The sequence below is a fragment of the Glycine soja genome, chromosome 11, assembly GCF_004193775.1.
Source record: "Glycine soja cultivar W05 chromosome 11, ASM419377v2, whole genome shotgun sequence".
NCBI classification, from domain to species: Eukaryota; Viridiplantae; Streptophyta; class Magnoliopsida; order Fabales; family Fabaceae; genus Glycine; species Glycine soja.
In genome coordinates this window covers 2,006,312-2,027,618 of record NC_041012.1, presented here as the reverse complement: position 1 = coordinate 2,027,618, position 21,307 = coordinate 2,006,312, and the positions used below count along the sequence as shown (strand labels likewise).

The window sequence follows — 21,307 nt, the reverse complement described above, 5'->3', positions numbered from 1 at the left end:
GCGGAATGTCACTGCACGAGCGCTGCGACGAAAAGCAAGACGGTAAGGGGAGAGGGTGCCGCCGGAACGTCGTGCAAGGAGGCGGCGCAGTGTCGCGGATGGTAAAGTTTAGTAACGAACTAATTATAAAAAGTGTTCGCCTACGGTTGGGATCAGTTTATCACATCCAATCTGTGCCTTTTATTTTTATGAGCTTATATCCAACGCTCGAAAATTCTTTTGCATGATGCAGGATCTACATGCTATAACCCGTCTAGTTTTATGTACTCAAATCAATATCATTGAATTTGGATTGATCCAAATCTATGTCCACCCCTAGTCACTTCACTTAGTTGGATTATTCTGATATTATATCATGATCCCGCACGTAAAATTTTAGCTAAATAGTATATATGTAGTTAGGTAATGTTAGTGTTGATATGAATATAAAAAAAAATAAAAATCTTAGAGTTGATATTTATTTTATAAGAATCAAATTCAAGTATTAAAAAGTTTATAATAACTTGCGAACTATTCAATTGATTTAGTTAGATTCAAGTTAATATTTACTGACATCTTAAAATAGATTTAATTATATAATTATCCTCTTAATTATTTATAAAAGTTCAATTGAGTCATCAAATTATTAAAACATTACAATCATATTATTCATGTCAATTTCATTAATTTGATTGACGAATAGATTACAAAGAATTTTTTATATCAATTGTATTAATAATTGATGTAAAAAAAGATATTTTTGCATCAAGTCAATGTAAAAATGATATTCGTGTATAAATCTCACCTTTTGTCACATTTTTACATTAGTCGTATTAGCAACCGTTGTAAAAATTGTATTGTTTTTGATTCATTTACAAAACTTTTGTTAATCAAAATGTTATCTCGTTGGTTATTAAGGGAGCCGATTAAAAAGTTGGGGTTCTTTCATCACTTCATTCCAAACCCTAGCGAACTATCCATCGCTCCCGCTCCCAAAGTTCACATTGGCGCCCGACGCAGCTGAGTTCGTAACAACGTTGTTAATGACTTCATTCCCAACCCCAGTGAACTATCAACCGCTCCCAAAGTTCACATTGGCGCCCGGGGCAGGCTCAGTTTGTCACCGCGTTACCACCGTTGCGTAGGGCTCGGGAAGCTCGGCATTTGGCCATTCTCGCTCTGTGTGTTTTTCTCTCTTTCCTCAAGCTTTGTTTTGCTTTGCTTTGGCCGTTTTCTCTTTGACCTAAGATCTAAAATTGTACTTTAATTCTGATATTTTGTTGGGTGAATTAACACGAATCCATTTTTTGGGTTGAATACCTGCCTGGAGGGTAGGTTCTTTGGCCTTGCATGGGAGAGAATCAATTTCACACAGCAGAAAAATATTGACTAGGATTTATAGATAGCCTTTACTTTCTTTAAATTGAATTTCTCAGGTGCAAAATAATTTACTACATTGAAGAATTCAGTTAGATACTAGCTATATCATTAACTGCCCCAAAACTCTCAAGCTATATAGTTTTATTTCTTAAGGCCACGTGTGGAGTAGGATTAAGAATAAGGTTACGTGGTAATTCCAGCATGCTTCTTAGAAAGGGCTAATTGGCAACCATGATCTTTGGATTGGAAATTTTGGCGAAGTCACAGTGCATAGCCATTACAAGACTCTCGTAAACAGAATGTGCTTTAAAAACTTGTGATCATAGGGAAGAATTTAGATGTACAGATATGCAAGGTGGGTAGTTTAGATGTATTTTCTATTATCAACTGCTTGGTCCTCCTTGGCCTTGGTGATTTAAAAAATGTGATATATGTTCTGTGAAAGAAAGATAGATAAAAGATAATGAAATAAAAAAGGGATTAAATATTGTAAAAGTATGTGAAAAGAATTGTTGAATTTATTTTCCCCTCACATTTCAAGTCTAGCTTAACAAACAAAACCTTGGAAATTGCAAAAACCTGGTTACCAACTTTTAGAAACAATATATATAGGAATACAATTTTTGCTATAACTTGTGGCTGAATAGCCTATTCATAATCCTATATTTTCTTTGCTGGAATCAAATTACCTGTACCAAAAGAAAAATTTCCTGTTTTTTTGTTCATTTTCTTTGCCCCTCAATTAAAAAAAAGCACATTAGTAGAAATAACTTATAAAAAAATGAGTGGCATCTTTCCCTCATGTTATGTTCATGCTAGCTGTTGTAAATTATGTTTGTTACTTATCCATTATATAAATAGGATATTAACCTGTAATTAATTATTTTTGTCTAATCAGGTACACATGGATGATTCATTAGACATCACTCCTTCACAAGCTGAGTCAAATTCTCAGTCTACAAAAAAAAGGGTTAGAGGTCCCACATGCTTGAAGAAGTTAAGACTCAAACGTGTTAGAGATCAGAAGATATCAGTTGAGTTTGATCAATCGACTGGCAATGCTAAAGGGCCAAACAGGAGAGAGTTCAACAATTATGTGGCTTTCCTTGCTCGAAGCAAGGTTAGTATTCTACATGAGGATTGGGATCATGTAGAGGAGAGCGAGAAGAATATGATTTGGCAAACTATCATGGTACTTCACTTTTACCCTCCATGTTTGTATCATTGTATTTAACCATGAAATTATGAAACACTAACTCCTCAATTTTTTCGTGTAATGTAGCACAATTATGACGTTCCAAATTCCAAGTTCCTCAAGAAGAAACTAATTTCATATGCTGGTCAACGTTGGAGGGGATTTAAGACACAGCTCTCTAGCTTTTACATATATGGGAAGTACAAAGACAAATCTCCTTGTGATAAGTATACATTCCTCAAGAAGGATACGTGGCAAAGATTTGTTGAGAGTCGATTGGACCCCGCCTTTCAGGTTAATTACTTGGACTTGTAGTTTTTTACTTAGCCAACATTTTTTTTTTACTGAATTGAGTGGTTTTGTTATTATTTATAACAGGAGAAAAGGAAAAAGGCACAAGAGGTCCAAGCAAATAATCTCTACCCTCACACATTGTCTTGTGGGGGCTATCAGAAGCTTGAGGAGAACATGATGCAAGAAAAGGCAAAAAAAGTTCAAGAAGCATCCCAGTTAGATCATTCGTTAGTTATTGTTGAACCTCCATCTCCACTCAAACGCCATGAAAAATGGAAGAGAGCCCGACAAAAGAAATCGGGAGATTATATTAATGAAGAATCACGCATTATTGCTGAAAAGATTGTGAGTAAATATTCTATTCTACTTGTAACTTATGCTTGCACATTCTTACACCTGCTTATGAATTATATGTTGTAGGATTCTCTCGTTGAACAGAGCACGCAAGGATCTTTTCTTCCACTTGGACGTGAAGATATTTTGACTGTTGCCATTGGACAACCAGAGCATCCTGGTCGTGTACGTGGTGCTGGTCGAGGTGTGGGCATTAGGCAATACTTCGGACCACCTTCCCGCAATCCTCTTAGCATGGAAGATTTGGAGGTCATTACACAGAAGATACAAGAGCAGGTTACTAAGCAGCTTAGTGAGCAGTTAGAGCACAAGCTCAAAGCAGATCTTTCACAACAGTTCCAACAACAAGTGAGACAAGAGTTGGCATCTCTAGGTCTTCTTCAACAAAATACAAATATCGAGCCAGCTCCTCATTCTCCTATACATGTGAGCACAAAGGGAAATGATGCTACTCCTGATCCATTGGTGGAGGACAATCACACTAATATCCGTGATCAGTGTGAGTTGTATGTTGATGTTGATCCTCCACGTTTAGTGGCAATTGGCAAAGTGTACAATTTGGGGTCAACCATACACCACAAGACAATAGAGGATGACAATGTGAGGGTGGTGGTTGAAGAGGTTCGAGATGCAGAGGCTCGAGTTCCTCTACCCACTGATGAGGTTCATACAGTGGGACAAGCCCCCAATCAATTCATTCAGTGGCCAAGAAGACTTGTGAAGTCTATGTCAGCCAAGGTATTCACAATCAATTGTTTACTTATGGCTTTCTCTATTTACAATTGCAATGACCTAACCGTGTTTACTAATATTGTTTTATCTTTGTTGTTTAGGCTGTTGTCGAATCTAGCAAAGATGCTCCACACAAAAGGTTGGAACCTCAACTTGATCCGCTCGAACGCTTGTTGATAATAGTAAGCAAAATTAGGAAGGATCATGTACAACTACCTTGGGATCCGGATGTACTAAGCAAGCCCTCTACCATGCCATTTTATATCTATCGGAGGGATATTTTCAGATTATGTATGGGTAGCGAGATGCCAAACATCTCAATTATGCAATTGTGGTTGATGTAAGTACATTTGATTTGTAAATCAGTCAACTAATTAAGTATCAAACTATTATAATTAATATTTATTTCAATATCTTAGGTATCTGCATAACTTATGTACTGATAAGGGGAATGCACATATCTATGGATTCATGGACCCGCAATCCATTCAAAGTGTTGGGAATAATGCAACAGAAGTTCAGGGCTACTTGCAGAGTAGGTTACATGAAAGCAAAAAACAATGTTACCTAGCACCTTACTTGCATTCGTAAGTATAAGTTTAAGGGTTATTTCAAATTATGTGTCACTAGTCACTAATTGTTCTCCAATGCAGGGACCACTGGCAATTGCTTATTATTTGTCCTAAGCAAAATGTTGTGGTGTTATTGTGTTCATTGCACAAGAAGACGATCAACAGAGAAATGAAAACTACAGTTGATTTGTAAGCCTTTATTTCTAATACATTTGTTTTCTGATATGTATTATAACTCTGAAACCTAAAATGTAATTTGCATTATTATTTTTTTATGATAGAGCTATGGACGAATATCAAAGGTTGGTGGGTTCACAGTCAAGATCTAGAAGGAAGAAGCCTACATGGATTTTGCCCCGTGTAAGTAATTTATAACCCAACAAATCAATTATTATTAATAATACTTTAATAGTTACTAATTATAATAAAATTCAATATTCATTTGTAGTGTCAAACACAAACTGAGGGTTATGAGTGTGGGTATTATGTCATGAAGCAAATGCTCACTGTTGTCACAGTAGATATTGTTGATTCATGGAAGAAGGTAATACAATTTTCAACGAGTTAACTTCATTATGTTTTGTTTTAGCTCATGAGCTAATATTTTATTGTATGTTATTTGAACTTGCAGATCTTCAACAGTTCGGGTCCATTCCCTGAGGAGGATATTGCAGACATTCAACAACGTTGGGCAGCATTTTTACTTCAAATTAGTAATTTGTAAAGTTGTTTGTTTAGAATGTTTACTTTAGATTCAAATAGAACATTTGTCTTTATACTAAGTTAAGAAAATATATTAGGTTATGATCAACCTGTTTATGCTGTGTCTGTGGTTGTTGTGTGTGTCTATTTTTCAAATTACAGGGAGGGAAAAAGATAAAATTTATCATATATTTTTAAAACATGACTTTTTTATATTGGTTATTTTTATGATTGATGTAGAAAGCTAAGATTTTACATCTGATATTTTCATGACTGATTTCGAAAGTTTTAAGGGTTATTTTTACATCTGTTAGTGTTTGATGTAGAAAGTTGTGACATTCTATACGGCCTGTATTTAATAACAATTGTACAATGTAAAAAGTCATTTTAACTGATGTAAAAAGTCCTCTCTTCGCTAATTTAAAATGGTCTGTATTTTGTAAAGAGTAAACCATCAAATGGATCTTTGAATTATTACTCTCTTAAATGATCTTTAAAGTAAGAAAAACTACTTAAGTAGTCTAAGAATTATAAGAAATAATGCTAAATAGTCTATTCACACATATTAGAAAAAATCCTTCAGAGATCGTGATATATATATTTGATTGATACAGTTGAATTAGCTCAATATAAAAAATAGTTTAAATGAACTCAAAAATTTAATTTACAAAAACGAGACATGAAGGAGTAAAGGACTTCAACTTGATATGAATAATGATCATGAACGCCGTGTTATATGATAAAATCAAGAAACAAACTCAAACAAGAATAATATCAATAGTATTTAATAAAGGATAAAACAAACTTAGCATGAAGATTGATGAGGCCACACCGACATCCATGACCTATTTTATTAGTACAACCCATAAGAACTAAGTTCATAAGACAAGCAAACAAATACAAATGTGATCAATTTGGGAGACCTTCCTGATCCTTCCTGAATAGTTTGTGGTGAATATGCTGAGCAAAAGTGCGAGGTGGAAAGCGTGCTGGCTCTGTCTCAGTGACAAGCTCGGGAAGTGGCTGCAGGATGATCTTCTCCTTGGGGGGTTCACAGAACATTGCCCACGATATTCTAACCTTTTCCTTGTTGACCAAACCCCGATGAAGAATGCTCTTGTACTTGCCGTTGCTCAGGATCTCAATGGTGTCACCAATGTGCATGAGAATGGAATTGGGGACACATTTTGCTGTGAACCATTGGCCTTGGTAGAATAGCTGCAGACCTGGCACCATGTTATGAAGGAGGAAAGTGAGTGAACTGACATCGGTGTGGGCTTCAACTCCAAGAGCAAGTTCTGGCTGGGGACAAATAGGGTAGTAGTTGATCTTCAATTGAAGTAGAAGCTCTTCCATCCCACCAACTTCCTTCTCCAACCTCCCTCCTTCCAGACCCAATCCAATAGAGAGGGCCTCCAACATCTTGGTGGCAAGCCCCCTCAGTCTCTTTGCATACTCGCTTGTAACCTCACTGCATGCATGCATGTACCAACATCATTAAGAAAAAGGCTACACATGATTGAGATTGACATGGGTCAAGTAAACTTACATATAATCATCGGGTTTCTTGGGCCAGATGGAGAGGTCACGCTTGTCCTCAGGGAAAACAAGGTGGAAGAAGTAGTCTTCCCACTCGAGTTGGCCACTGGCATTGTTGGCCAGCTTGCTTCCATAGCCTTGAATCTTACCAGACTCCTGATCATTGGCGTACTTCTCCTTTTCCTCAACCGCCAGACCAAAGAACTCTTCCCCTGCTTTCTTCACTCGCTCTATCAGCTCATCCTGGATCCCATGGTTCACCAAGTTCATCACACCCCATTCCTCCGCCGCTTTCTTCAGCTTCTGGCGACACTTGCCTCGGACAACCTCGTCCTCCGAATCTATCTCTCTCAAGTCAATTGTGGGAACCTCTGGCCCTTCCTTCTTTTCCTCCTCGAACACGTTCCCTATGCTCTTCAACTCTTTTTCAGGCCTCACGTATTCCTTCGGGATACACTTTATCCCACTGCTCGCCAAGCTTTCAACTCTGGGAGCCACCGTACCCATGTCTTTCAACTCTCAACTGAAGACCCCATTCCAGTCCTTAGGGTATATATAATACTACTACGTACTAGTATGTAACACAACGTGATGTGTTGGTTATCACGTGCCTAGCTTCTCAAGCTCAGTTGACTGGAGGTTAAGCTCATGATCCGCACAGGACTCTGCCTAACCGTCCCCTTCTTTTCTATTCTATCAACCTTAATTAACTTCCCCTCAAACACTGCGTAAAATGGAAATGGATTTAAACACAAAAGATCATTGCGAGAGTTCATCATTATTTTACTTGCTTCGATCAAATCAATTCTACATTCAACCAATTTTGCCTCCTTCAATCAGAGAGGATTATGCTATTAGCATTCACCAGTATTCTTTTCCATTAATTTTAACTAATATTCAAGTAAAAATGACTGCGTCTTGGATTTCTTTCTTAATTTCACAAATATTGAAGTAGAGTAATTTGTTTCTGACCTTAAAATTATCTATTGAATTACATTGTCAATGTTTTTTTTTAATTAATTTCTTATTAAATTTATGTATGTTACATCTTACAATTATATTATTTTTCTTATTACAATATTTTTAATATGTAACTGTTAAAGATAAATTAATTTTTTAAAAAATGTATTCAATTTTTTTAAAGCTTAAGTTCAGTCTATATAACGATCTTTCCAAGCCCAATAATAAAACTAACTCAAAATCACCAGTGTTGACTGAAATTAAATTCATAGCAGGAACGCTAAGATACACTTTTGAACAAAAAAATATCATTGTCCATGAGAGGCCATGGGCTAGTGCTAGGAAATTCATACCACCTCTAACTCTTGTATACACTATCAATGTCATTGTGAAAAATAATTATTTAATACATATTACTTTTTGTGGGATTTCTACTAGCTTGTGTTTTAGACTGTTTTTTTAAGTACTCACTCACTTCTCGCGGTAGTTTTAACCTTACCTGAAATTCTACTAGCTTATGAGTTAGAGTGCTTTTTATTGTAATATTTATTTTATTTTCTATTATTTTACAATTAATACTATTTTATAGTATTATTTTGTGAGAGTTAGAAGTAATGTCTTTACCTAAGATTTGAAAAATGATCAAACATAACGTGACAATCTAATACACCTTTCTGGACCTGACCAAGTAATTGTTGACAACTCTGAGCCAACAGAGTCATACCAGCCCAATTGGCATGGCCTCGTCGCATGAGAAGGAGCCCAGCTTAGATTACTGATTACAACATACTTTAATTTCCCATGATTTCCATTATTTAGTTTTCATTAAAATAATTTATAAATAAATATTAAAAAGTAGATCTCTTTTGAGATCTATAAAAAATAATTTAAAATTTCAAAATAAAATTTATTATTGAAATAAAAAATTTAAAAAATCTTAAAAATAATATAGCACTACATAATTAAAAACCTAAAATAAAATCTCCTAGAGAAGCCTTTACAAGCTTCCATCCAGTCATACTCAGTCCACGTACATACACGCCTTTTCTTTGCGTGCGGTTACTTTACTGCATTCATTGCGGATTTTCTACATTCAACTCAAATAATTTCCTCCAGGAAATTAATGTCACCTCGACTAGAAAAAATAAACAAGGTAATCTCATGAGTAAAGACAACATTATTCTAATCAGAAAAATAAGCCAAATGCTAATTTAGGATACTGATAAAGAAAATAAAAAATTATTATTAAAAAACATATAAAGAAAAAGTAATACATTAAAAGGTTCACTTAATTTTCATTACTTAATTCTAACAAATACTTTGAAAAATATCATATTATTGTATAAAAAAAAATCATCTTATTAATTTTCCATAAAATGAAGTATCATGTTCCGACCAACTCAGGCAATTAAGTTCAACAACCGAACTTAGTGCGAACAAGCTAGAAAGATGATGGTCTTATTTTTAGAAAGTCAATAAGAGAGACACGGGTATTTTAAAACAGTTTCTATAAAGTAGTGTGGGAGGAATACAATTTCAAAAGAAATGCCACAAAGGTTAGTTGAATCGAACTCATATCAAATAAAAATCTAACAAATACTTCAATTAAATTTTTTGGTTCAGTTCATATGTATTTGAAATCTTTAACCTAATGATTTTTTTTTTATCAAACATGGTATAACTCCAACCTTCTTTATATGCGGGGTAACAGCCTACGACATACAACTATACAAGCATTAATGAACTTCTGGTATATTGTTCACACACTATTGTTTCGTATATTTTTTATAGATCTCATCAAAGATTCATAATGAACTTCTGGTATACAAGCATTAATGAACTATACAAGCATTAATGAACTTCTGGTATTTTTTTTTATAGATCTCATCAAAGATTCATAATTATTTTTTATACAAATACAGATATCATGATCCACAAAATATAAATAATAAGTACAATATATTGAAAGCACATGTAAGAAAGAAGGGTTAAAATCTCTCTTCATTACAATAACTAATTTGAATGGATTTTCAAATTGCTGCTCGGTGGATGAAACTATGAAACTAGCTTGTCCGCACGTTCACCCAAAATATATACTTTTCCCCCTGCTCGCTTAAATATATGTTTCTTAAGCAAAAAATAAACAAAACTAAAATAAAATATTAGTATATTCATCGTGAGAGGGATCTGGTCCTAGGGATTTGTCTTGTCGACTACATACATATATATACCTTTGTCTAACCATATTGCTGCGGGGCAAAAAACAAAACAACAATATTAATTGTTGACTGTGGAGTCGATCGTGGGGATCACTAAGGCAAATTAAGACGTGCTGTAGGAAGTGTACTTCATATATAAAGGATACATGTACTTGTCAATCAGAATCGCATTGCATTCCTTCTCCTCTAATTAATTAAACGAACATAGCTATACACTATCGATCAGCTATTCAAAACTTAAGCATGGCCTCCATTCTTCAATTGTTGATGCTTTCTTTTACAATGATGTTCACGTTCATGGGAGAGCGAGCAGTAGCTGGGGGAATATTTCGACCCAGTCAGTGGGCTCTTGCCCATGCCACCTTTTATGGTGATGAGACTGCTTCTGCCACTATGGGTACGTATTTTATCTCAATTCCTCTTATTAATTAGTACCACTAGTCATTGAGCCATTTCAACATTCCTGTCGTCATTAATTAATTAAAGTGAAAATTGGATGGACTTTTATATATATATATATATATATAGGAGGAGCATGCGGATACGGAAATTTGTTTCAAAATGGTTACGGAACAGATACAGTGGCTTTAAGTTCGACCTTGTTCAACAATGGTTACGCGTGTGGAACTTGTTATCAGATAAAATGCTACCAATCCAGCGCATGCTACAAAAATGTGGCTTTCACCACAGTAACCGCCACCAATCTCTGCCCTCCTAATTGGTCTCAACCCTCAAACAATGGTGGCTGGTGCAATCCACCACGAGTGCATTTTGACATGTCAAAACCCGCCTTCATGAAAATCGCGCAGTGGAAAGCTGGCATCGTCCCAGTTATGTACCGCAGGTAGGTCTTTATTTTGTTAGCGTGAAGAATTGGAAACCACAGTCTCTTTCTTTCTCATTCTCTTTTTAATTATAAAACGCAGAGTGCCATGCATAAGGAAGGGAGGGCTTCGATTCTCTTTCCAAGGAAATGGGTACTGGCTATTGGTATACGTGAAGAACGTGGGAGGTGGAGGAGACATATCAAGCATGTCTGTGAAAGGAAGCAGAAGTGGATGGATTAGCATGAGCCACAACTGGGGGGCTTCTTATCAAGCATTTGCAACTCTGGGTGGCCAAGCTCTTTCTTTCAGAATCACTTCATACACCACCAGGGAGACTATTATTGCATGGAATGTTGCTCCTTCCAATTGGAACGTTCGACTAACTTATTCCACCACCGTTAACTTCCGCTAAACATATTCGAATTAGTGCGCAACCGCAACCACAGTGGCGGCCACTCCTTTCTAAAACTACCATAATACTAAGTGATTGTGTATGCTGCAAATGAGTTCTCCTCGTGCTAGATCGAGCAGCAGGTTCATGTAGCTAAATGTAAAGAAATTGTCACTTTTTGTTACTTTGGCAAGCTTAAACGTATCCAGTGAATTAAGTTCATCTTTCCATAAAGTTGTCACATAGCTGGAACTTTTGCAATAAAAACTAGTTACAAACTTACAATAATGGCTTAATCGATCTTAATTTACACGCTTAGTTAATTAACACGAGTACTTATTATATATACCTTGTATTATAATAAATATTTGAGCATGAACTAGTTTTTTTTGGTTGATTTTTTAGTGTGTGTCATAGGTTAGTTACAGTTTGTAATTTGTAGTGTACTTTTATGATTATTTGACACAGTAGTGTAGAATATTTTTAATTGAAAATATTGTAATCGTAGTCGTCATTATATATATAAGGTAACAAGGAATTCCATCTGTTGGTGGTTTTTCCATAATTATATTATATAACAATGCAAGAGTAATTCTTACTCGCTGAAAATATTGTTTTTCAAGAGCAGACGAAAATTTGATAATAAATCTTAATAAAAGTAGACTTCATCATAAGCTTCATTACGAAACTTATTCAAATTAAAGAAACACAATTTAATAAATTATACCTCTTTGTAAAGTATAATCAAGTAGACTTAATTAATATCTTCAATACTTACCGATCGATGAAAGCATGGTTTTCGGGGTTTTGTTTTTGTAATAAAAGGACTTATAATGATCTTCAAGCCGTCATGCAGCCCACCCAACTCTAACCAGTGGACCATCATATGGTTCATCTTTTCATACACCTTAATGACACATTGGGCTGGAGTTTAATAATAATGTATTTTTTTATATAAATTATAAGAACTAAAGGTAAGGTAAGGTGAGTATAAAAAATTTATAATAATTTACGCACTAATTCGATCAAATGAGCATAATTCCATCAAATGAATAATACTTCATTGGTCTTCAATATGTATGTGTTTGTTTCAATGATGTTATGCTCATCACTTCATTGTGTTTATTGTTTTTTTTTTTTAAACATGAGTTGAGTTTCATAATATTTATGTGAGAAAATTTAATCATACAAGTTTTACGTCTTAAATTAATAAATAAAAATGGGTTTAAAATTATGTCTCAAAATTAAAAATGATCTTATTTTACAAAAATCATTTTGTCTCACTTTCAAAATATAAAATACCAAGTTAAAATATGATGTTTAAAGAGCGTTAATTAAAAATTAGTGAAATAGGAGACATTTCAATACGTTTTTATGATACCAGTTGCCAATTAATCTTTATATGGTAAGTATTTAGTGTATTTAAAATTTTCAATTCATTAAATATATACTTATTTTATTTAATACTTTTTTTAATAAAATAATAGACAGATGTGTAACAAGATTTACAAGAGGGTATAACACTATTCGATACATAATAGAAAAACTAAGTTAAATTGTGAAACTTTCATTAAAATACTATCAAAATACAGGATGATGTATCGATGGAATATATTTTTGTTGAGGTGTATTTTAGAGGATAAAATGTATTTATAATTATTACTTTTTGTATTCTAGAGGTATTTGTGACTTTTATTTCACATAAAATTAATTCTCTCTTGTTATATCAATCAATTTTAGGGTAAAGTAATATTTACACTGACTTCATGCTTATTGATTAGAAATTAATAGTTGAGAATTGTGACAAAAATTAAATTGATATATTGCAAATTCTAAAATTAAATGCACTAGGCCTCAGCTAGTGATTAGAGATTTGAGTACTTTACACGAGCTCTTAGATTTTAACTTGTTATAATATTGTGGTAAAAAATAAATCTAAAATTAATTACAATATCAATCATTAACTTTTTATTTAATAATTATTATAGCACTTTTATTTTTGTATTGATTATTTACCTAAGTCAACATCCATATAGTTGGTATATGGATGGACACATAATTAGTAACATGTACACTAATATTGGAATGCCTACTTATAAGATACAACACAAGTGATAAGTAACTTTGTTTTTTTAAGTATGTGATAAAAGTTTGATATTATTTTCTTTAAATGATATTTTATTTTTTAAAAAAGATTAATCTGATCACTTTTAATTTCAAGTATATAAAAAAATATAACCAACAACAACAGATCAATCCTTCTTCAATGTCAATCGCCTCCATACCATAACCACCAGTCCACCACCCACCTATTCCTTAACCCCTTCGTTCTTGTCCCCGTCAAAAACTGAAACTTTGCATGTCTTTCGATAAGACCCTTGATTGGTTTTTGCAAATCTCTTTGATTTGTCACTTAATCCGCTAAAAGTCTGGAACAAATTTTGAATTTCATCCACCTCATTTTTTATTTTTTTTTATCTAGGATATAGTCAACAATGTCTAATAGTTTTCAACAGGTAGAAAACATAATAAAATAAAATAATAATAAAAAAGTTAAGAAACATTGATCGATGGTCAAAATGCTTATAAATTAAAATCATAAATATAAACAAGTTTGGAGATTAAAAACATAATTAATTTTTTTTATTTCATGAAATTTTTAATCTTAATTTTTAACGAACTTTTAATAATCATTCATATCTTCGAAATATTTTTAAAAATATATAATCATCACAGTAATTCAATTACCGAGATATTTTACAAATAATACCACATAAAATATAAAGCTTTAAATCGCACCATGGCGTAATAGAATAAAGAAAAATTATAAATCTTCCAAAATCATATTTTAATTAATCATCTTATTTCTCTTTTAAAGATTAAAAGCGTTTTATTTTCTAGATATGTGTGTCAAAGAAAAAATATTTTATCTTTTTTTATTTAATAGTAATACTTTATAATATAAGATAGCAAAAAGATTAGTCAAAAGAGATAATATATCCCAACATAATCTATTTTCAACTGTCATGAATAACGCATTAATGAAAGGAATCAAAAGGGAAAGTGATAAACTGAGTTAATATCCCTAATCTTGTGTGTGGTTCATTGCAAGAGATGCGGACGAAAATAGAAGACAGAGGGGTCCGGGTCCGGGTCCGGGTCCGGGTCCGGGTCCGGGTCCGGGTCCGGGTCCGGAATATTATATATAGCGTAGGCGCCATTGATAGGTTTTCCCGCGAAAAGTATGTATTTCCCGGCAAAATTCTGAGAGCTTTTTTTGGATTTCAAGAGAAAGGAATTTGGTTTGGCTATCATGGACGAATCATTCACTCCAATGTCGTCTTTTCAACATGACCACGTCCAACGATTGATAAAGTCGAACCGCTACAAGTCACCTTCCAAAACAATCTACTCCAACAGGTTCATTCCTAGCAGATCCGGTTCCAATTTTGATTTCTTCAATCTACCTCCGTCGTCCTCGTCAGAGGACAGTTGCAGTTGCAGTCCCTACAGCACCGCGCTGCGAAGTGCCTTGTTCGGACCAGACACTCCCGATAAATTTGAAAGCCCTAATATATTCCGTTACAAAACGGAGACTCGAAAGTCCTTGTATTCTCTCTCACCCACCCCCTTTACTTTCCAGGATGACCTTCTCCCTGGTTATGACCACAATCAAAAACCTCCTAAGCGTCCTCGCAAGATTCCTCCTTCGTCTTTTAAGGTTTTTCTCTTCCTATTTTGGGTTATATTGTTTTGGGTTTGTGGATATTATGTATAATTTCAGTGTTGTGGTGTTAGGTTTTGGACGCCCCTGCCCTGCAAGACGATTTTTATCTGAATCTCGTGGATTGGTCCTCCAACAATGTCTTGGCTGTGGCTCTGGAGACCTCTGTTTATTTGTGGAATGCTTCTAGCAGCAAGGTTTATAACCTTTTTTTTTCTAATGTTTTTCTTCTATGAAAATCTTGTACATTTCACATTGACTAATGATATGGTCAAAATAGTGTATATAAGTAGGGACAACCATAGCTTTTGGAGTTAACTTAAGGGTAAACCCAAATTCTAAGGTGACATTAGAGTCTATTGCAATGATTGTTAATTATTGGATTGCCCTCAAATGTCTAGTCTTGCAAATTTTACATTCAATATGTATTGCATATTTTACTCTCTCCTTAGTCAATGATATCATTTGGGATGTTCTGTTTCATTGATTGAATTGTTTATCTTTTTGGGGGGTTATAGGTTATTTGACGATGTGCTTGTGATGTAACTGTAAATTGAAAAATTCTCTCTCGTGAGTCATTCTGTTTTAATATGCAACATGCGTTGCAGGTAACTAAATTATGTGATTTGGGGATTGACAACTCAGTTTGTTCGGTTGGCTGGGCTCCACTTGGTACCTACCTGGCTGTTGGATCAAACAGTGGTAAAGTCCAGGTACGAGTTCATGTGCCAAACCTATCTCTTGCAATTGTAACTACAGTTAGTTATCTCTTGTCAGTTATTTTTGGTTTTAGTAGTTTTATGACACCGTAGCTTTTGAGGATGTTTTGCTGGTATCTTTCCTCTTTCATGACAGTACTTGTGCCCTCTGCAGTGAGTCTTCCATACTTAGCTGTGTACTATTATTCTCAAAGAAGCAAAGGCATGCGTTTTTTACACCTTAGGGATTAGGGAAGGTCTGTGTACCAATCACATTATTTAGCATACACCTAAGACCAACACCAAAACCGTTAAGAATCCTAGATGTGGTTTGTTTTTCCAATAGCAATGTATTTTTGGTAAGCATGCCATTAGTAAAGAAGACGAAAATTGGTGGATTGTAGGAACCATTTTTTAATTTTAAACGATGAAATTCTGTATTTTATTTTGTTGGGGTCTTAGGGAAAATATTTTCAAGGAATTAATATGAACTTGCTAAAGTGGATGGGAAGCCATGGGAAAATAGCTATGAAGGTAGCCAATTTGCTGATAGACATCTTGTATGTCAACTAAGCCTTGTCAGGGAGCTATATTGGTGTACAAATGCATTCATGGGGAACATCTCACTCCATTTATCTGTGTCCAACATGTATCGCACACTTTGCTTGTGTTGGACACTTTCACGACACGTGTTAACACTAACACCACCTTAATTGCTTTCTGCTCAATTGTTATTGTCTAAATGTGTTTTGTAACTTTGTCACATACTAGGCCAATTGTAGGCATGCTTTTAATATATTTATGGTTTTTTAGCGTCTAAATGTTTTTTGTGACTTTGTCGCTTACTCAACCAATTGTAGGCATATTTTTAATATATTTATGGTGTTTTCATGTGTGTGTGCTTCAAATATCCCTGTATCTATAATTTTTAACATATACATCTATGTCATGTTGTATCTTGTGTTTGTTGCCTATATCTATGGCTCAGCTGTCTGTACATTCTTGATTATTACACATCCAAACAGCAATAAAACATGCCCTTAACTTTTGTGACACGTGCTAATACTGACACCTTTATACAGTATTCTTATTAACAAAATGATAATTTTAATGTTTTCTGCTTGTTTGCTAGCTTCTAAATGTGTTTTGTGACTTTGTCGCACACTAGCCCAATTTTAGACATATTTTGATATATTTATGATGCTTTCATGTGTGTGTGCTTCACATATCCCTGCATATAATTTTGTATCTTGTGTTTTTTGTCTGTACATTCTTGATTAACCAAACACGCGATAAGATGGGTCCTTTTCTTTTCCGTTTTATTGACCGAAGCACCCAATTAATCGGGTACAAAGCTCGAATTGATGAAATTATGATGAGACCAAATTATTACTAATTGTTGACGAAGGGATTGCTTTCAAATATATGTCATGTAATTCATATTTCAAGTTTGATTTTTATTATGCTAATATTAGATGTTACAATTCATGGAATAAACCAATTTTTGAATACAATTGATGTGATTAAAATTAAAGTTGAATACAATTAATGCAATTAAAATTAAATAATAGAGTAGAACTCTCCCAAAGATAGGTTGGTAAGAAGGGACTATAAACACTCTGGTCTTCTTTTGACCAGCTTCACGGGCAGTGTGAAGTGTTATCTTTTACTTCTACTTTCTTTTTCTTGTCTTGTGTTGTTGAGTATTTTTTTGCATCACATCCTTTAAACTTGCTCAATTCCTTTTAGTATTTTTTATACAATTGATAATGCTTTGGTTGCTGCTGACCAGCATAATTTGACCCATGCCTCTTAATCATTCTTTATGTAGATTTGGGATGTATCTCAAGGCAAGTCAATAAGAACTATGGAGGGTCATCGTTTACGTGTTGGAGCTTTGGCCTGGAGTTCTTCTCTTTTGTCTTCTGGTGGCCGGGATAAAAGTATTTATCAACGAGATATTCGTGCACAGGAGGATTTCATCAGTAAACTGTCTGGACACAAGTCAGAGGTTAGTTTTTTTATTTTGCGCTAGCATACAGTACATGGAATTCAGCATATTTATTTATTAATTTCTTTTTTCTCTCTTCTTCTTCATAGGTCTGTGGACTGAAGTGGTCTTGTGATAACCGTGAGCTAGCATCCGGAGGAAATGACAACAGGGTATGCAATGCAATTGCAACATCCTCTTGAACTGCCCCACTAACCATTACTTCTTTAGTCTTTACTTCTTGGCATGAGGGTCTATTAATTGTTTTTGTTTGTTTGCAGTTGCTTGTTTGGAATCAAAAGTCAACCCAGCCCGTCCTGAAGTTCTGTGAGCATACAGCAGCTGTTAAAGCTATTGCGTGGTCTCCTCATGTAAGTGGACTTCTTGCATCTGGAGGAGGAACTGCGGACCGAAACATTCGATTTTGGAATACAACCACAAACACACAGTTAAACTGTATCGACACTGGTAGTCAGGTATTCACCTTGGTTTAATTTTTTCGATCAAATGTTATTTGATGGCTCTATGAAAAAATTGAATTTATTTGTCACAATTCATGTCCTCTGTTGAAGGGTAATATGTTACGTCAGATAAAGCATGATAGTACAGCAAACTGCCAAGCATACTCAGATCATGCTCAATGGAAAATGAGATGAATAAATTATCAGAATTAAATTTAAGAATGATGAGTAGTTATACAGAAAGTAATATCAGTTTAGTGTTCCATGAAATCATGGATCGCTATCACTAAATTTAAATGTTACTTCTAGTGGTCATTCGACATTCATACCAACGATCGTTAGATTATTCAAGCTTCTTTTGGTTTTATAAATTACTTTTAGAATCCGCGGATTTGTCTTCAAGGGCTTTTATCTCTCTTTTCTCTTTTTGATAACAAATAACATGATTTTCTTCATGTTTGACTTTGACAGGTTTGTAACCTTGTTTGGTCTAAAAATGTGAATGAACTTGTAAGCACACATGGTTACTCCCAGAACCAGATAATAGTTTGGAAATACCCCACCATGTCAAAGGTACACACAAGATATGCTGTTAACGAAATAGATGTACAGTTTTTTAGAATTAATTTTAACATGTTTTACCATTAATTTTTATTCTTTTGATGCAGCTAGCAACTCTTACAGGCCATACTTACAGAGTTCTTTATCTTGCCATATCTCCTGATGGACAGGTTTTTTGCCTATTACTCTTTCTATGATTCATATGATGAGTAGTTTATTACGGATATTTTTCTCTATTTTTTTATTTTTATGTTATTTTCCTTATGTTGATGACTTTTACTCAATTGTTTTAGACTATCGTCAGTGGGGCTGGAGACGAAACTCTTAGGTTTTGGGATGTATTCCCTTTGCAGAAATCACGGGTAATTATTCATTAAACTCATGTTTGATGTTGTTGCCATGAGATAGGTCATCTAAAGATTTTAGATATATTTTGAAGGGACTATAATCTTATTCGTTTTATTATTTATTTACACACTGAATATTGATATGTGGCCGTGACTATGGTGCAGAATACCGAGAGTGAAATTGGTGCATCTTTTGGGAGAACTATCATTAGATGACTCTAGCTGACATATTTCTTGACAGCCGCACAAGTGGCTAAAGAAATTTCAGAACAGCTAGAAGACGGTGGAGATTTTTTTTTTTGTGTATGTAAAAGAAAAGCATCGGCGTGGTCTGTTTTTTCTAACTGGGGAAGTTCGTGGATGCTATGATTTACAATATAGCTGCCAACAATGGAAATCCACGCCTTTCACCTGTTTTTTTAATTGAACTTTGATATGTACATGTTGAGGGAGTCGAGGCATTTTTGGTTTTCTCCCATTGTTCTTTCCAGTTAACGCGACTTGCGTTATATTTGAATAATTTGCCTGTAACAACGGAATAGTGTTTGTATATAAATACTTTCTTGAGATGGTGTTAATTTATAAGGGTAAGTTTGGTGTCCCCTCAAATTAAGGTAAAAATTTTAGAGATGAATTCTACATGAACTTGTGTTTGATCTGTACGTGTTGAGAAATAGGTTTCTACTAAAGTTAGAATTCTTGAACAGCTAAAGTAAATTTTTCACTCCTTTTTAAAGGATACCAAATTGTGTTTCTACTCAAGTGTATCTCATTCTAATGTGAGTAGTTGTCTACTAAAGTTAGAATTTACAATACCTAAGGCGTTGCTGTTTATTGATTTCAATTTTGTTCTTCTAAATTTGTTTTAAGCATTTGGATAAAGTACTTGAAAAAAAATAGAGAACGAGGATAAATAAATGTCATCTAGATTCTAACTTTTTTGTTTTGTTTTTAACATGTTTATTTTAAAATAATTTTTAGAACTTAAAAAGAGAAATCGATTGATAATTAAGCTGAAATTGTTTTACAAAATAGTATTTAAAACAAAAAAAAATCAAACAAACCTTAAATAAAGCTTGAAACTCTAGATCTGCAAAAGTCCCAGATTTACCCATTGATTTGTGGACTATCATATTCATATGGTTTTTTTTAATGCGTCATATTCATATGGTGGTAAGCGTATGGTTAAATCTTAGTGAGTGATACGTGATAAGATTGATAAATCCACAGCTGATATATGACAAAAAAATCCTGAATTCGTCCCAACTTCGATACGTGATCTGTTTTAATGAGTATGATTATGGGTAGAGGCGTTATTTGAAATTTTTAAGCAGAGATATCTAACTATCATTGTACTAGTCACTGCTACATACTTTTTTACAATTTTTTGTAAAAATGATGTTTTTCTCTCATTTTATTACTTATTACTTTTTCTGTTTTCAAATATAAAAAATTTCAAATAATTTTAATTTATTTAATGTTATTATCTATAAAATATTCTTCTTTTAATAGAGAGGTTAGTTTTAATGACTTTTTCTTATTCTTAATATCAAATTTTAATCAAGGATAAGTTTTAAAAAAAATATTTTATGATTAAAATTGATATAATTAAATATGGTTAATTATTTTTCTTATTATTTAGTGGGTATTTTATTTTGTTAGTATTACTTGTACATCAACAAAGTTTAACTTAGTCACTGACGCTATTTTTCTCATTGACACTCGACCACTTAATGACTTTACGTGTTAAAACTTTTATTCAGAGGAAAAACCATGGGGATCCAAGGCTAATTTGTTGCTTATTGATCAGCCCGTAAAGTGTGGTAAGCACCTGTTAGGATGTAAGAAATATCCTTGTAGATTCCTTATCGCTCCTTGGTAATTCACCTTTGATTGGATTGAGGGTGAATTAATTGAAGTGTAAGTGTGTGCATGCTAACCTGAACAATTACAAGGAACTAAATGCCGTTCTCTATATTGAAATCTGAATTCTCTGAAGCAGAAGCTCAGCAGTCAGCAGGGAACAGTGCAATGAAACAAACAAACTGAAATTCATGTGCTGGCTTTGTGTATAGTAAGTCCTATGGACGACGGATTATGAGGCTCTTATTGACAGTTGAAATTCAAAACCACTTTTTTTTTTTTTTTCGTGTTGTGTACTATGGCAACAATAAAATTTGAACTTAGAATCTAATGTAAACTATTAAAATTTGTCATTAGACCGATCCTGATAGGTGGTTAAAGTACTCTTCTAATACTACACTGTGAATTGAAGGTGAAACTAAATTTTGAATTACTAGTTACTGAAAAGTGGCTACTGCCCCTCACTCAAGTGTCAAGTGTGGGCATCAGCAATATGAGGACATCATTCGACCGTGTCTT

At 34.0% G+C, this 21,307-nt stretch overlaps 4 protein-coding genes across 5 annotated transcripts; 3 read left to right on the top strand and 1 right to left on the bottom strand.

The window, feature by feature from the left end:
• The first annotated feature begins 886 nt into the window (after nt 1-886).
• Nucleotides 887-5,421, top strand: LOC114376987. 2 transcript variants are annotated; one of them, XM_028335341.1, is made up of 12 exons: nt 887-1,160; nt 1,560-1,714; nt 2,258-2,551; nt 2,642-2,848; nt 2,933-3,193; nt 3,269-3,940; nt 4,036-4,274; nt 4,354-4,521; nt 4,588-4,695; nt 4,788-4,866; nt 4,955-5,050; nt 5,138-5,421. In XM_028335341.1, the coding sequence occupies exons 3-12, from the start codon at nt 2,264-2,266 to the stop codon at nt 5,228-5,230; spliced, it is 2,211 nt and encodes a 736-aa protein (XP_028191142.1). In that variant the 5' UTR covers nt 887-1,160; nt 1,560-1,714; nt 2,258-2,263; the 3' UTR covers nt 5,231-5,421. The 2 variants fall into 2 exon arrangements, with proteins under 2 accessions (XP_028191142.1, XP_028191141.1); XM_028335340.1 differs by lacking the exon at nt 1,560-1,714 and having other exon boundaries at nt 888-1,160.
• A 502-nt stretch (nt 5,422-5,923) lies between these two features.
• Nucleotides 5,924-7,286, bottom strand: LOC114374275 (leucoanthocyanidin dioxygenase-like). The gene is made up of 2 exons (XM_028331900.1): nt 6,758-7,286; nt 5,924-6,679 (listed from the first exon to the last, which is right to left on the bottom strand). Exons 1-2 carry the CDS (start codon nt 7,252-7,254, stop codon nt 6,118-6,120), a joined length of 1,059 nt encoding a protein of 352 aa, XP_028187701.1. The 5' UTR covers nt 7,255-7,286; the 3' UTR covers nt 5,924-6,117.
• Nucleotides 7,287-10,108: 2,822 nt separating this feature from the next.
• Nucleotides 10,109-11,378, top strand: LOC114374276 (expansin-A7-like). Its single transcript, XM_028331901.1, has 3 exons — nt 10,109-10,323; nt 10,455-10,770; nt 10,853-11,378. The coding sequence occupies exons 1-3, from the start codon at nt 10,170-10,172 to the stop codon at nt 11,163-11,165; spliced, it is 783 nt and encodes a 260-aa protein (XP_028187702.1). The 5' UTR covers nt 10,109-10,169; the 3' UTR covers nt 11,166-11,378.
• Nucleotides 11,379-14,371: 2,993 nt separating this feature from the next.
• LOC114374807 (protein FIZZY-RELATED 2-like) lies at nt 14,372-19,526 on the top strand. Its single transcript, XM_028332501.1, has 10 exons — nt 14,372-14,865; nt 14,943-15,065; nt 15,477-15,581; nt 17,398-17,577; nt 17,667-17,729; nt 17,838-18,032; nt 18,489-18,590; nt 18,686-18,748; nt 18,872-18,940; nt 19,091-19,526. Exons 1-10 carry the CDS (start codon nt 14,458-14,460, stop codon nt 19,139-19,141), a joined length of 1,359 nt encoding a protein of 452 aa, XP_028188302.1. The 5' UTR covers nt 14,372-14,457; the 3' UTR covers nt 19,142-19,526.
• The last annotated feature ends 1,781 nt before the right edge of the window (nt 19,527-21,307 follow it).